Source organism: Bombina bombina, chromosome 11, assembly GCF_027579735.1.
Source record: "Bombina bombina isolate aBomBom1 chromosome 11, aBomBom1.pri, whole genome shotgun sequence".
Taxonomy (NCBI): domain Eukaryota; kingdom Metazoa; phylum Chordata; class Amphibia; order Anura; family Bombinatoridae; genus Bombina; species Bombina bombina.
Genome location: NC_069509.1, coordinates 49,253,694 through 49,268,495, shown reverse-complemented (window position 1 = coordinate 49,268,495; position 14,802 = coordinate 49,253,694). Strand labels below are relative to the sequence as shown.

At 37.9% G+C, this 14,802-nt stretch overlaps 1 protein-coding gene across 1 annotated transcript in view; it reads right to left on the bottom strand.

The window, feature by feature from the left end:
* The window catches only part of DCTN5 (dynactin subunit 5), a gene marked incomplete in the record, with an annotated part of 72,230 nt that overhangs the window by 23,622 nt on the left and 33,806 nt on the right, over positions 1-14,802 (bottom strand). The window contains 1 exon segment of the mRNA XM_053694706.1: positions 534-632. Within this exon segment, the coding sequence (XP_053550681.1) occupies positions 534-632 (99 nt within the window).

Genomic DNA, 14,802 nt, shown 5'->3' with positions numbered 1-14,802 from the left:
TTTATTACCCAGTCTCCAGTTTTGCATAACTAACACTGTAATATTAATACACTTTTTACCTCTGATTACCTTGTATTTAAGCCTCTGCAGACTGCCCCTTATTTCAGTTATTTTAACAGACTTGTATTTTAGCCAATCAGTGTCCTCTCATAAGCAACTCCACGGGCGTGAGCACAATGTTATCTATATGGCGCTTATGAACCAGCGCTGTCTAAAAAAAACTGTCAAAATGCACTGAGATAAGAGGCGGCCTTCAAGGGCTTTCAACAAAGAATACCAAAAAAACAAAGCAAATTTAATGGTAAAAGTAAATTGTTTAAAACTGCATGTCCTATCTGAATCATGAATGTTTCATTTTGACTAGACTGTCCCTTTAACTATGTTTTATTACTGCATTTGAATATCCATTTTATTTTTGGGATAATAGCGGGTATATGAAAGGATAATATTGTACAATATATTATACCTGCTCTCTCACTAAACAGAAGATCATTTCTATAGACATTACCTTTTGCCCAGTGTGAAATACTCACAATTACACAGTTCTTCCCTATGTGGACATAGGATCCAATCTGTGCTGCGTTCACTACACAGTCCTCTTCTATAAAGACATGGTCCCCGATATGTAACGGAAAAAAACGCCACACTGAGAAGAAAGACAAAAAAAACAGACTCTCAACCCAATGACACAGATGAGAAGATGGGGTGGGGAGGCTTTAACCCCTTAGTGACCGGACCACTTTTCAATTTTCTTACCGTTAAGGACCAGGGCTATTTTTACATTTCTGCCAAGTTTGCGTTTACTGTACCCACACATTATATACCGTTTTTCTCGCCATTAAATGGACTTTCTAAAGATACCATTATTTTGATCATATCTTATAACTTACTATAAAAAAAAACAAACACACTTTTTCTAACTTTGATCCCCAAAATCTGTTACACATCTACAACCACCAAAAAACACCCATGCTAAATAGTTTCTAAATTTTGTCCTGAGTTTAGAAATACCCAATGTTTACATGTTCTTTGCTTTTTTGCAGGTTATAGGGCAATAAGTACAAGTAGCACTTTGCTATTTCCAAACCATTTTTTTTTTCCCCCCAAAATTAGAGATAGTTACATTGTAATTACCAAAAAGTAACGCTAAAGCCATAAATGTCTGCTATTTCTGAACAAAGGGGATCCCAGAGAAGCATTTACAACCATTTGGGCCATAATTGCAGTTTGTGAAAAAGCAAACTTTTTTTTAGTTGATCGCATTTGGCGGTGAAATGGTGGCATGAAATATACCAAAATGGGCCTACATCAATACTTTGGGTTGTCTACTAAAAAAAATATATACATGTGAAGGGTTATTCAGGGATTACTAAAAAGGAATAACAAATGGCTGGCCGGATTTGGGAATTGAGCTCACCTTTAAAAACGTAATCCTAAAAAATGTTTATTATCAATATTCAGGGATTCCTGACAGATATCAGTGTTAAAATGTAATTTATGTAAATTAAAAAAAATGGTTTGGAAATAGCAAAGTGCTACTTGTACTTTTGCCCTATAACTTGCAAAAAAAACAAAGAACATGTAAACATTGGGCATTTCTAAACTCAGGACAAAATTTAGAAACTATTTAGCATGGGTGTTTTTTGGTGGTTGTAGATGTGTAAGATTTTGGGGGTCAAAGTTAGAAAAGGGTGTGTTTTTTCATCATATTTTATAATTGTTTTTATAGTAAATTATAAGATATGATGAAAATAATGGTGTCTTTAGAATGTCAATTTAATGGGTAGAAAAACAGTATATAATATGTGTGGGTACAGTAAAAGAGTAAGAGGAAAATTACAGCTAAACACAAACACAGCAGAAATGTAAAAATAGCCCTGGTCCAAAACAGTAAGAAAATTGAAAAGTGCTGTGGTCACTAAGGGGTTAAAAAGGTAGATAATCCCTTTATTATCCATTCCCCAATTTTGCATAACCAATACAGTATTAATATGCTTTTTACCTCTGTGATTACCTTGTATCTAAGTCTGCAAACTAACCCCCTTATTTCAGTTCTTTTGACAGACTTCCATTTTAGCAAATCAGTGCTGAGTCATAAATAACTCAACGGGAGTGAGCACAATGTTTATCTAATATAGAAAACACATGAACTAACGCCCTCTAGCTGTAAAAAACTGTCAAATGCATTCAGATAAGAGGCGGCCTCAGGGCTTAGAAATTAGCATATGAACCTACCTAGGTTTAGCCTTCAACTAAGAATACCAAAAGAACAAAGCAAATTTGATTATAAAAGTGAAATGGAAAGTTGTTTAAAATTACATGCCCTATCTGAATCATGAAAGTTTAATTTTGATTAGACTGTCCCTTTAACGTCAGCACATTTTGTAAAACGCAAGACAAAAACAAAAGACTACATTGACCCTCTAAAACGTGAGCAGGCGGCACGTGTAACAGTAATTTATGCCTCTGCTGTAATTATCTGGCACAGCTTATTACTGGACACAACTTATCTTTGGTCTAATGAAATATGTTTTTGTGTGGTATTGAGAACATTCAGGAACGCGCCAGTATATTTGCGGCACAGAAGGGAACATGGGTCTTTACAAAATTGAATACCATCTCTTTCAAAACAATGATCATTAAAAAAAGGCTTCTGCAACGTTTAATTACACCTAATTTGAGCACACTAAGAATATAATCATGTAACCCAAATCATCATGTTAAAGGACCTACTAATAACTAACAAGGTCGATACGAGACGGTGAAAATAATCTGGTACAAGGTAAAAGTTTATAAAGATTCATTTAAACTCTACGAGTCCAATTAATTGTGCAGAATAAAAAATATTATACATTGAGCTGAGCTTTTGTTATTCATTTTATTTTAGTCTCAGTGACAAGTGACTGCTGATAAAGGGGAACTCAGAAGGGAAAAAAAGCTCTAGAAGACAGAAATCATTATGTCTGTTTGTTAAAATAAAAGGTACTTATTTGCAATACATTGTGGGGCAGATTACAAGTGGAGCGCTAATTAACGCTCCTGTTCGAGCTTTAATTGTGCTTGAAGTTGCGCACATATTGAAAGTAAACTGTTTAGCCAACCCGATGAGTGCAAAAAGCCCGAAATGAGACTATTGCGCAAATATGATTATACATGTTTTCATCTACTTAACTGCAAATGGCTCCAATGCACTTATATTATAATATATATATATATATATACACACACACACACACACAGACATATGCAAATGTCTGTAAATAAATACATATATACACATATAAATACAGTGGATATAAAAAGTCTACACATCCCTGTTACAACTTAATTGAAAAACAAACAGAAATCATTTAGGTGTAGGAAAATATTGTGGGGAAGTAGCTGTGTTTAGAATTAAGCAATCACATAAAAAATCATGTTAAATAGGAGTCAATACACACCTGCCATCATTTAAAGTAATAAGACAAAAGAACTGTGACTGAAAGCACTCACTACAGTCACCTGAGTCCAACTGAAAAGAGCTCTTCTCTCAAGGCTCCGACACAATCGAGAGTGGGCGTAGTGGACAAACAGATGTAGTCAACGCAAAAATTAAAAGTCTCAAATCTTATTGCAAAATATTAAAACCATAGTGAAAAGATCAGCACACATAAAAACAACAGGTTGTGCTGGCAAACTAGAACGCGGACGGCATGAGTTAAACTGCAGCATGGTATTTCCAGCAGTAGGCTTTCTTTTTTTTTTTTTTTTAAATCTTTATTAGTCTTAGCCATTTAACAACAACCAAAAAAAGAATTGATAATAACACAAAAATAACAATTTCTGAGTCACGCAGGACCAGATAACAATAAGATATATATATATATATATATATTCAAGATTTCCGGTCAGCATTGCCCCTATCTATTTCACAGGTGCAATTCAGCTAAAATGGCTATTTTTTAAATAACTACCAACCCCTCAGGGTAAGGAAAAAAAACAAGACAAAACAAAAACACAGAAAAAAACAAAAAAAAAACCGATAAGAACCCCCCACCTCCGGACTTACTCCATGCCATCATATTATTATTACCTGGGGATCACTTTATAAAGATGACTATTCTAACCTACTTCATTGGTGAGCCAAGTATCAGGAAAAACCTGAAGAATTACTAGTTCCGCAAAGCTAATTGAGGCCACAAACGGATTTAAAATCTGCCTTTGTAGGGAGATTGGAAATAACTTAATAACCGGAGACCATCCAACCAAAAATTCCTTAATTTTTCTTTCAGATACTTGTGACAGATGGAAAGATTCAAAAATAATCTGAGCTTGGATGTCTCTTGAAACAAGTGACAGGCTCGGGGGGATCTTTACTATCCATTTTTTAAGGATGTTAAACCTCACTATTAATACAATGGTATTTAGAATGCGCAATTTAATACTCCCACCTATTACTGGAAAGAGTAATACAATGTCCTCAAAGGAAAAGAGGATGGAACTTTCAAAGACTCTATTATACCAAAACTGGACTTTCGCCCATAATTGAGAGATTTTTGGGCAGGACCATAACATATGGCGGAGATCGGCAGAAATGTATAGGCAATGCTCACATTTAAACACTTTGTTGGGAAAAAATTTAGACAATCTAGCCGGAGAGAAGTAACAATTATTTAGAACTTTCAAGTGAGATTCTTTCCAGCTCACTGGCACAGGGAGAAAGGCCACTAACGAGAGGCTTTTACATATTTTCCCGCGATCAATTGAAGGTATATAAGGGAGCCAGAGTCTAATTAATCTATCTTCATCTAGTATCCCTTGTTTAGTCAGCATAATATTATAGATCAATGAGATAGAAGCATCACCAACAATAAATTTATTAATACACGTCTTTACCTCCGCCCAGTTGCCATACCTATCAGGGCACCAATTTTGTGATCTAACAAAATGCCGGATCTGAAAATAAGCAAAACGATTTGACCAGGGAAGAGAATATTGCTCCTTAATGGACTCCCAAGAAAGTATCTGCAGCTCATCGTTAAGCAGTTGATGTATATATTCTAGACCTTTCACCTGCCATTCATAAAAACACTTCTGGTCAATACCAGGAGGAAATAATGGATTCCCCATAATGGGTAAAAATTCGGAAAGGGAAGGATCAATTTTTAGCAGTTTACAAAACCTATGCCATGCCACGATTATATTCCTAAAAGACAGAAGTGAAGACACCCCTGCAGGTAGAGAGCGAGGGGTACAATGCAATAAAGCTTTCAAGGTCCATGGTTTAATCATGTAAGCTTCACTATCCAGAGTAGTGACTAAATTAGTCTGGGAAATCCAGTCAATTGCCATTTTACATAAAGATGCATAATTATAGAGTCTGAGACAGGGTATAGCTAACCCAGCCTCCTCATATTTCTGAGCGAGCCTATTTAACGAGAGTCGAGGTTTTTTGGATTTCCAAATAAACTTTGAAAATGCCGAAGACAGTTTCTCAAGATCTTTATTTAGAATCAGAAGTGGGAGATTCTGTAGATGATACAAGATTTTTGGAAAGATTATTGTTTTAAGCAGATTAATTGAAGCCGATAATGATAGAGGAAAGGAAGCCCAAATCTTTAGATCTTCTAATATTTTCTGAAAGAGCCAGCCAAATTCGCCTGATACCATATTTTAGGATTACGGTTAATTTCTAATCCCAGATATTTCACAGCCTTTACCTCTTTAAAGATTGTAGAGGGAAGATCTGAATGTTGTTGGCCAAGCCACATCAATTCACTCTTCTGCATATTTATCTTGTAGCCCGCAAATGAACTGAAAAGATTAATTGACTGAATCACTTCCGGTATAGTGACAGCCGTTTTGTTCAAAAATAAAAGAATGTCATCTGCGTATAGCAAAATTTTCAACTTTTGGTCTCCCAAAGGAATCCCCGGTAAAATTTCACGATGTTTAATAGCTAAGGGTTCCAAAACTATATTGAAGAGCAGGGGTGAGAGTGGGCAACCTTGCCTTGTTCCTCTGTGTAGAAGGATCCTGTGGGAGATCAAACCATTGACCAGTAAATAAGAGACAGGTTTCTGATAAATCTTTTGAACAAAATTAAAAAAGTTCCCCGAAAAGCCAAATTTCGATAGAGTGGAAAACATATGTCTCCAGGAGATACAGTCAAACGCTTTGACTGCATCTAGAGTAAGGACCGCAATATCCTTAAACTCCTTCCTCTTCTTACGCTGATCTGCGTTCCATAAGAAATCAACTAACGTTATAAGTTTCCTTATATTTTTAGGAGAACTCCGGGATGGCATAAAGCCAGCCTGGTCTGGATGAATCAGTTTATCTAGACACTGAACTCATCTATGGGAAATAATAGAGGCGAGAATTTTGTAATCCGTATTAAGGACGGAAATAGGCCTATATGATGTAGGATCTTCCGGATTTTTCCCTTTTTTCAAGATCAAGGAAATATTGGCTGCTGAAAAAAAAGCTGAAATATTACTATTATTTACAAAATAACTATTGTATAGGTCTCTTAGAGTAGGTATAACTTGCCTAGATAAGCTTTTATAGAACTCTGCTGGTAAACCATCAGGCCCAGCTGCTTTGTTAAATTTTGCCTGGTCAATAGCCTTGCTTATCTCCTCAACCGAAATGGGTGCATTTAGCAATTCAAGATCTTCAGTTGAAATTTTAGGGACAATAATCTGTGACCAGAAGTTCATCTGATTTTCTTCATTAAACTCTCCTTCAGCATATAATTGCTGATAGAACTCCAAAAAAATTCCCAGAATCTCATCAACTTTATATTTTATCTCTATCCCAACTTGTTTTATGTCCCTTTTAATATAACCAAATCTCAATTACTACCAATGTATCTCCCTCCAAAGACAGTTAGTGATTTACTGCAATGCTGCCCATTTAAACTCCCCCAAAAAAGGTTTAAAATATCTAGGCCTACATATTACATCCAATCCCATTTTGTTACACAAATATAACTATAGTAAACTAATTGCAGAATTTCAACAGTTGGCATCCTCATGGCTTCCTAAAAATCTTAATTAGCATTCAAGGGTTCAAAATTATGCTATTACCTAAAGCACTATGCCACTTACAGACTCTACCTATTCTGGGAATATCCCCTGATATCCACACACTACAAAAAAATCAATGACTATATATGGAGCTGTAGACCCCGTACCCTGCCCTAGATAATCTAAACAAACACTTTACACTTTACCCACAGAATGGGGAATGGAGTCCCTAATCTCATTACAAAGACTAACAGAAGGGTGTAAACATAATAGAGAAACTTATAAATGCTGGGTCTAATTAGAAGCACACCTTACAGATGCATCCCACATGGGAGAATTATGCTGGAATCCATAAATCACTATTAAACGTAAGATTTCTATCACATCTATTGTAAATGACACTTTAACTGATTGGTTGCATCTCCGCAACAAATACCCTTCAATCTCCTCCAAAACACTCACCATTAACTACAGTAGTAGGTTATAAGGAATTTCCAGTGGGGAGAGAGGCCCACACAACGAACATAAAAAGATTTTAAGAATTTAATTCCTATCTTCTAATTGGCGAAGGGAGAATTCTACCAAAAAAGCAGATTGAACATCTAGATAACGGTTTCCTTCAGCCTTGGCTTCAATATCACCAAATTACTCACTTTATTATCCCACACAAACAAAAAAAAATCTAGTACATCCACTAAACACTTTAAAAAATAAAAAAATTTGCATAGAGGACAAGCCAATTACGAAGGTAATATCCACATTGTGTAAAATAGTTTTGCAATGTCAGATGGTTGGCAAAGAGAATTAGGATATCAAATTCCACTAAAAATCCTGGCTGGCTGCCAGCTTATGATCAATAGTGCAAATCAATTTATTTCCACGCCTGTGGAAAAAAGATACTATCCCTACCATCCAAATGTGGAAACAAGAAATCTGCAAAAACCTCAAACTAGAAAGATACCACTACCTATTATCTAACACTCTAGATGTCTACCACAAAATAATGTTTCTATGGGAGTCTCAAACTCCACCATAAAGTCAGAGATCTAATCACATAATTAGAGTCACATCAAATTAAGCTAGGCATATGGATATTGTTCCGGGGCTCGGGTCCCAACCCATTTAAGTACAGACAAAGCTTTATACACTCTCTTACTATATTTGGTGTTTGGTACTATTGGAGAGACTTTTCCTGATGTGCTCAATTTGGGCAGTCGGGACTGGACATTTCTGATATCATTGCCATGAATCTAAAGGACACTATGAAAACATGGACATTCCAGACTCTCTGGCAAATATTATGATACCTCCAATGTATACACGGTTAAAACATTTGTTTATTGTTATGTATATTTCAAAATAAAAACTATTAAAAAAAAAAAAATCAATTGATAGCAAAAAAATAAATAAATCCTGGCTGTCTAGATTTATAGTAACAGTAATCAGCTCATTCATCAAAGGCCCTGAAAACAAATTTTAAATTTATGAGGCAATGGTATCTCACGCCAATAAAACTTGATGTGGCCATTCTGGTGGGGATGTAGTAAATTACATCCTTATTGGGAGCAAGTAACACATATTATTAATATAATCTTGCATACACAATTTAAGGCAACATCGGAAATTATTTTACTTAATCAAAGTCATGGCATCACCTGCAAAATTAAAAGCCATTTTTTCCAAATCCTCCTCAATTCAGCAAAACAGCTGTTTCCCAAATATTGGCATAAGTAACTTAGGAGAAAACTAAAATGCTTCTATTATTACAACTTGGGGAAATTAGCTATTTTTTAAAGATATGCTGTTCTACTAGGTTACCTACATTAATTCCTAATTGAAGTTTTGGTATACAATTCTATTAACCTATACACACCTGGGCGTAACTGTTTAAAAATTAAACTTTCTTTTACAAGATACGACGAGTCCACGGATTTCATCCTTACTTATGGGATATCGCCTCCTGGTCAGCAGGAGGAGGCAAAGAGCACCACAGCAGAGCTGTATATATAGCTCCTCCCTTCCCTCCCACCCCAGTCATTCTCTTTGCCTGTGTTAGTGATAGGAAGAGGTAAAGTGAGGTGTTAATTTAGATTCTTCAAGGATCATCTGTCCCAAGGGACGTGCTTCCTCAGACCCTCTTGGGTGATAGTGACAACGGGTGCCAGCCTGATAGGATGGGGTGCAGTCTGGAACTCCCTGAAGGCTCAGGATGTGTGGAATCGGTCGGAGTCTCTACTTCCCATCAATATTCCATGCACTTCAGGCTTGGCCTCAGTTGCCTTCGGCCAAATTCATCAGATTCCAGTCGGACAACATCACGACTGTAGCTTACATCAATCATCAGGGAGGAACAAGGAGTTCCTTAACGATGACAGAAGTAGCCAAGATAATTCAGTGGGCGGAAGCTCACTCTTGTTATCTGTCGGCAATCTACATCCCAGGAGTGGACAACTGGGAGGCGGATTTTTTGAGCAGACAGACGTTTCATCCGAGGGAATGGGAACTCCATCCGGAAGTCTTTGCCAACCTGGTTCTCAGATGGGGTAGGCCAGAGCTGGATCTTATGGCGTCTCATCAGAATGCCAAGCTCCAGAGATACGGATCCAGGTCCAGGGATCCTCAGGCCGAACTGATAGATGCCTTGGCTTTGCCTTGGTCGTTCAACCTAGCTTATGTGTTCCCTCCATTTGCTCTCCTTCCTCGGGTGATTGCTCGAGTCAAACAGGAGAGAGCTTCGGTGATCCTCATCGCCCCTGCGTGGCCTCGCAGGACATGGTATGCCGATCTGGTTGACATCTCATCTCTGCCACCGTGGAAGCTTCCACTGAGGCAGGACCTTCTCATTCAGGGAACCTTCCATCATCCGAATCTAATTTCTCTGCAGCTGACTGCTTGGAGATTGAACGCTTGATTTTATCTAAGCGAGGGTTCTCTGATTCTGTCATTGATACCTTGATTCAGGCACGTAAGCCTGTTACTAGAAAAAAGTACCATAAGATATGGCGTAAATATCTTTATTGATGCGTATCCAAGGGCTACTCATGGAGTAGGGTTAGGATTCCTAGGATTTTATCTTTTCTCCAAGAAGGATTGGAGAAAGGGTTATCAGCAAGTTCCTTAAAGGGACAGATTTCTGCTTTGTCTGTTTTGCTACACAAGCGTCTGGCAGATGTTCCAGATGTTCAATCTTTTTGTTAGGCTCTGACTAGAATCAGGCCTGTCTTTAGACCAATTGCTCCTCCTTGGAGTTTGCATTTAGTTCTTAATGTTCTTCAAGGGGTTCAGTTTGAACCTATGCATTCCATAGATATTAAGTTATTATCTTGGAAAGTTTTGTTTTTGGTGGCTATTTCTTCGGCTCGCAGAGTATCTGAGCTTTCGGCATTACAATGTGATTCTCCTTATCTTATTTTTCATTCCGATAAGGTTGTGTTGCGTACCAAACCTGGTTTTCTTCCTAAGGTTGTTTCCAACAAGAATATTAATCAGGAAATTGTTGTTCCTTCATTGTGTCCTAATCCTTCTTCTAAGAAGGAGCGTCTGTTACATAATTTGGACGTAGTCTGTGCCTTGAAGTTCTACTTGCAGACGACTAAGGATTTTCGTCAATCATCTTCATTATTTGTTGTTTTTTCTGAAAAACGTAGGGGTCAGAAAGCTACGGCTACCTCTCTTTCTTTTTGGCTCAAGAGTATCATCCATGTTGCATATGAAACTGCTGGACAACAGCCTCCAGAACAAATTACAGCTCATTCCACTAGGGCTGTGGCTTCCTCATGGGCATTTAAAAATGATGCTTCTATTGAACAGATTTGCAAGGCTGCAACTTGGTCGTCTCTTCACACTTTTTCCAAATTTTCCAAATTTGATTCTTTTGCCTCGTCCGAGGCTGTTTTTGGGAGAAAGGTTCTTCAAGCAGTGGTGCCTTCCGTTTAGGTTTCTGTCTTGTCCCTCCCTTTCATCCGTGTACTATAGCTTTGGTATTGTATCCCATAAGTAAGGATGAAATCTGTGGACTCGTCGTATCTTGTAAAAGAAAAGGAAATTTATGCTTACCTGATAAATGTATTTCTTTTACGATATGACGAGTCCACGGCCCACCCTGTTTTTTTTCTAAGACAGGTCTTTATTTTTGTTAAACTTCAGTCACCTCTGCACCTTGGCTTTTCCTTTCTCTTCCTAACTTCGGTCAAATGACTGGAGGTGGAGGGAAGGGAGGAGCTATATACAGCTCTGCTGTGGTGCTCTTTGCCTCCTCCTGCTGACGATATCCCATAAGTAAGGATGTAATCTGTGGACTTGTCGTATCGTAAAAGAAATAAATTTATCAGGTAAGCATAAATTTCCTTTTATTAATGGTATGCACTGAATATATAGTCATTTGACATAAATTATACAGGTAACTTGAGTTGTTCCCTGTTTATCTCTTGTTATTTGCATTGCTGTTATAAACAATGTGAAAAAACACATTATGGACTACTCCCGAAACTTACTAGAACTTCATATTGTAAAGAATATTCTTAGGGAATTGTTTCTATCTTCTCTCTTGAAAGATCTGTAATGAATAAGTAATAGGATAATGATTACTTATTTGATATTGATTGTCATATTATGTTCTTGGTTTACATTGAAATTCAATGAAGAAAATAAATGTGCTTGGTAAAAGTATCAGAAAAATAAAGTTTCCTATAGCCCCTGATTTGGACTGAAACTTCCTGTGTGTGGTTTCTTTTACTGCTATAATATACCTGTTTCTGGTGATAAATTGTGGAAAGAGCTAATTGTTTAGCAACCATTAATTGTAATGTAGTGAATAACTCTTTGTGAGCAGCAGAGGATTATAATGCACTAAAGTATGTGCTTAGTCTTATATGTGTTTATATTTTTATTTATTAATTATTTTTAATTTTTAATATTTTTATTTTAATTCAAATTGACAAGTGTACAATTAAAAAGCAAGTGAGAAAAAGAATACAACAATTAACAGCTCAGTATATCATGGGACCATTAGAGAGTAGGATGTCAAGGTCATGTCAAGGAAACATGGGTCGAAGCCCAACAGGTGTTAATTCAAAGTACATCACTCTTCTTCATAACATCTCTAGGATGCACCAATAACAGATGAAATCGTCCAGAAATACTGTGCAAACCTTTTTCTCGGCTGTTTAGAAACAGAGAAGTGCTGCAGATAATAAAGCAGCATGTATACGCATAAGCACTGTTCGTATTATATAGTTGAAAATAAAGAGCATACAGTATACATAGGAATTAATCATTTCTCCTAATACTTAAACTTCACTATACACAAGAAAGGGTGCAATAAAAATAACTATATATATATATATATATATACTATATATATATATATATATATATATATATATATATATATATATATATATATATATAATAACATATATGTAATAGCTTTAGATGCATGTTCAGAGGACCAAACAAGAGAATTGCTTACGATTTAGGCTCCAGGTGCTGGGCGGGTTTAAACTGCAGAAGCGTTGGATCTCCCCCAGGGTATCACAGATATGGAACCAAGGTTCCCATATGTTCCAATAGGCTTCCATTCTGTTTAAGGCTCTGATAAAAGTCTTTTTCTATTTTAGCAAAGTAGTTAATAGTAGAGATAACCTTAGAGAAGTCTTTGGGGGGAGGGGGTAGGCTGTTTCCAGGTCTCTCGTTATACAAATCTTCATGGCTGCAAATAGAAAGATTGATAGACTTAGAGTGGCTTTGGTATTTAAGGGGGAAAGACATTAAGTAGGGCTATTTCGTGTTTCCCTGGGGTAAGTTGATACCTAGCTTCTGACAAAGGTGGAACACCTGATCCCAGGAAGTAGTCAAGGTAAGGCAACTCCACCATTTGATGCCATGATTTGCTGCATATGCCAGGAGAGAGCTATAGGGAGCCTGACCCCAGATCTCCAAGCACCCTCCAAGGCCGGTTAGAGCTCGAAAGCTAGATTTAGGGAAACCCTAGTATAGGGAGTAAAGTGTATAGTCTGGTATATTCGATTGGGAAACCAATGAGGGCGTCAGAGAGTGAGGAGGAGGGCTCATAAGACTCGGGGGGTGTCAACCAATCAGAAGAGTAGAGCTGAGAAACTGTATCCAGGCCCCAAGATTTCCATTGGGTTGCATTGGAGTCCGAGAGATCTCTGTATAGAGTCTAAGCGACTTCCATGCTCGAGATTTTCGACGAACTTGTTATGGATACCTAAGGTCTACCCATTTATATAGTGGGCAGCCAAGGTAGATATCCCAGGGTCAACTCCGGAAAAAGAAAGGCTTGCTCAACCCCCTTCCATCTTTCTGTCTCCCCCCGAGACCAGGCAAAAATGTTGAAGAGACGAGTTTGCCTCGTAATAGTCATGATATTAGGTAAAGAAATCCCCCTTGGTCAAATCTTTTTTTGTAGGGATTTTCCCTGATGTTCGTGGCTTTGCCGTTACAACATATAAAACAAAGGAACAGTGAGTGGATGTTATTCAGAAAAATCTTAGTAAGATTTAGGGGCAGACAGCGGAAATAGTAGAGCACCTTGGGCAAGATGGTCATTTTCAGAGAAGCTATACGACCAAGCCAGACACTTCTTGGAAATACCAAGAGTCTAGCAGGATCTGATGTCCTGTAGCATGGGGGGTATAATTTTTATCTCTGACCACGTCAAGGGTCAGGTTTCCACTTGTATTCCCAAAATGTCTTATAAAAGTAGACGACCATTGGAAGTCATAGGAAGATTTCAAGATTTCGAGTTCAAATCTGGGGGATATGTAGTGGGAGGGCTTCCGTTTTTAGTAATGTTTAATTTTGTAGTAGCTGATTTTGCTGAAATGGAGAGAGCCAATTGGGTTAGATAGGAATAGGGTTATGTTATCCGCAAAGAGGGCGATTTTCTCCCCCTCCTAGGTAACTGACACCCCTGGACTCTGTTTGAGGAACAGATAGCTTGAGTTAGGGGTTCTATTGCCAGGCGAAACCTAAACCCTTGACCCTAGCGTGAGGGTCTGAGTTAAGGGCCTGTATAGCTAAGACTATTTCAGGTGGGAATCCAAATTGCCTGAGTACCTCCCATAAATAATCTCATCTGACCCTATCAAATGGTTTTTCAGCCAGCATGGGAACCTCCAGTCTGCGGGCCTCCGAGAATATGTTCAGCACTCTCCTCATGTTGTCAGGGCCCTCTCTACTGAGGGTGAACCCAACTTGGACGGGGTGTATCAGGTTTGGCAGCAGGGCACGTAGGCGATTGGCCCATAGCTTCGTGTATAGTTTAAAGTCAAGATTAATCAGGGAGATGGGGCGATAGCTTCCACATTGGCTGGGGTCCTTCTATTTTTTCGGAATAGTGAGAATGGTGGCCTGGAACAATTATTTTCTAAAGGAATCCAGATCTCTCGCCTCAACACTTTCAGCAAAATAGGGGTAAGAAGGGTACAAAGAGATTTATAGAATATAAGGGCCCGGGGCTTTGTTGTTCTGTAATTGTCAGATTACTTCGTCAAGTTCATTAGTAGTGAAGGGGGCTAGGAGCTCTTATTTGGAGGTCTCACTTAAAGAAGGGAGCTTTAGTTTACCCAGAAAGGAAGAAATACCTGGGGGGAGGGTCCCTGGCTTGGAGTCATTTGCAGCTAGGTTGTAAAGCTTAGAATAATAAGTGGCAAAGGCTTATCTGATGTCTTTAGGGGATGTAACTTTTCTATTGCCAGATTCAATAGTCAATATTCTGGAGGCCGCCATCCTACCCTTAAGTTTGTGAGCCAATAGCGTTGAAGCTTTG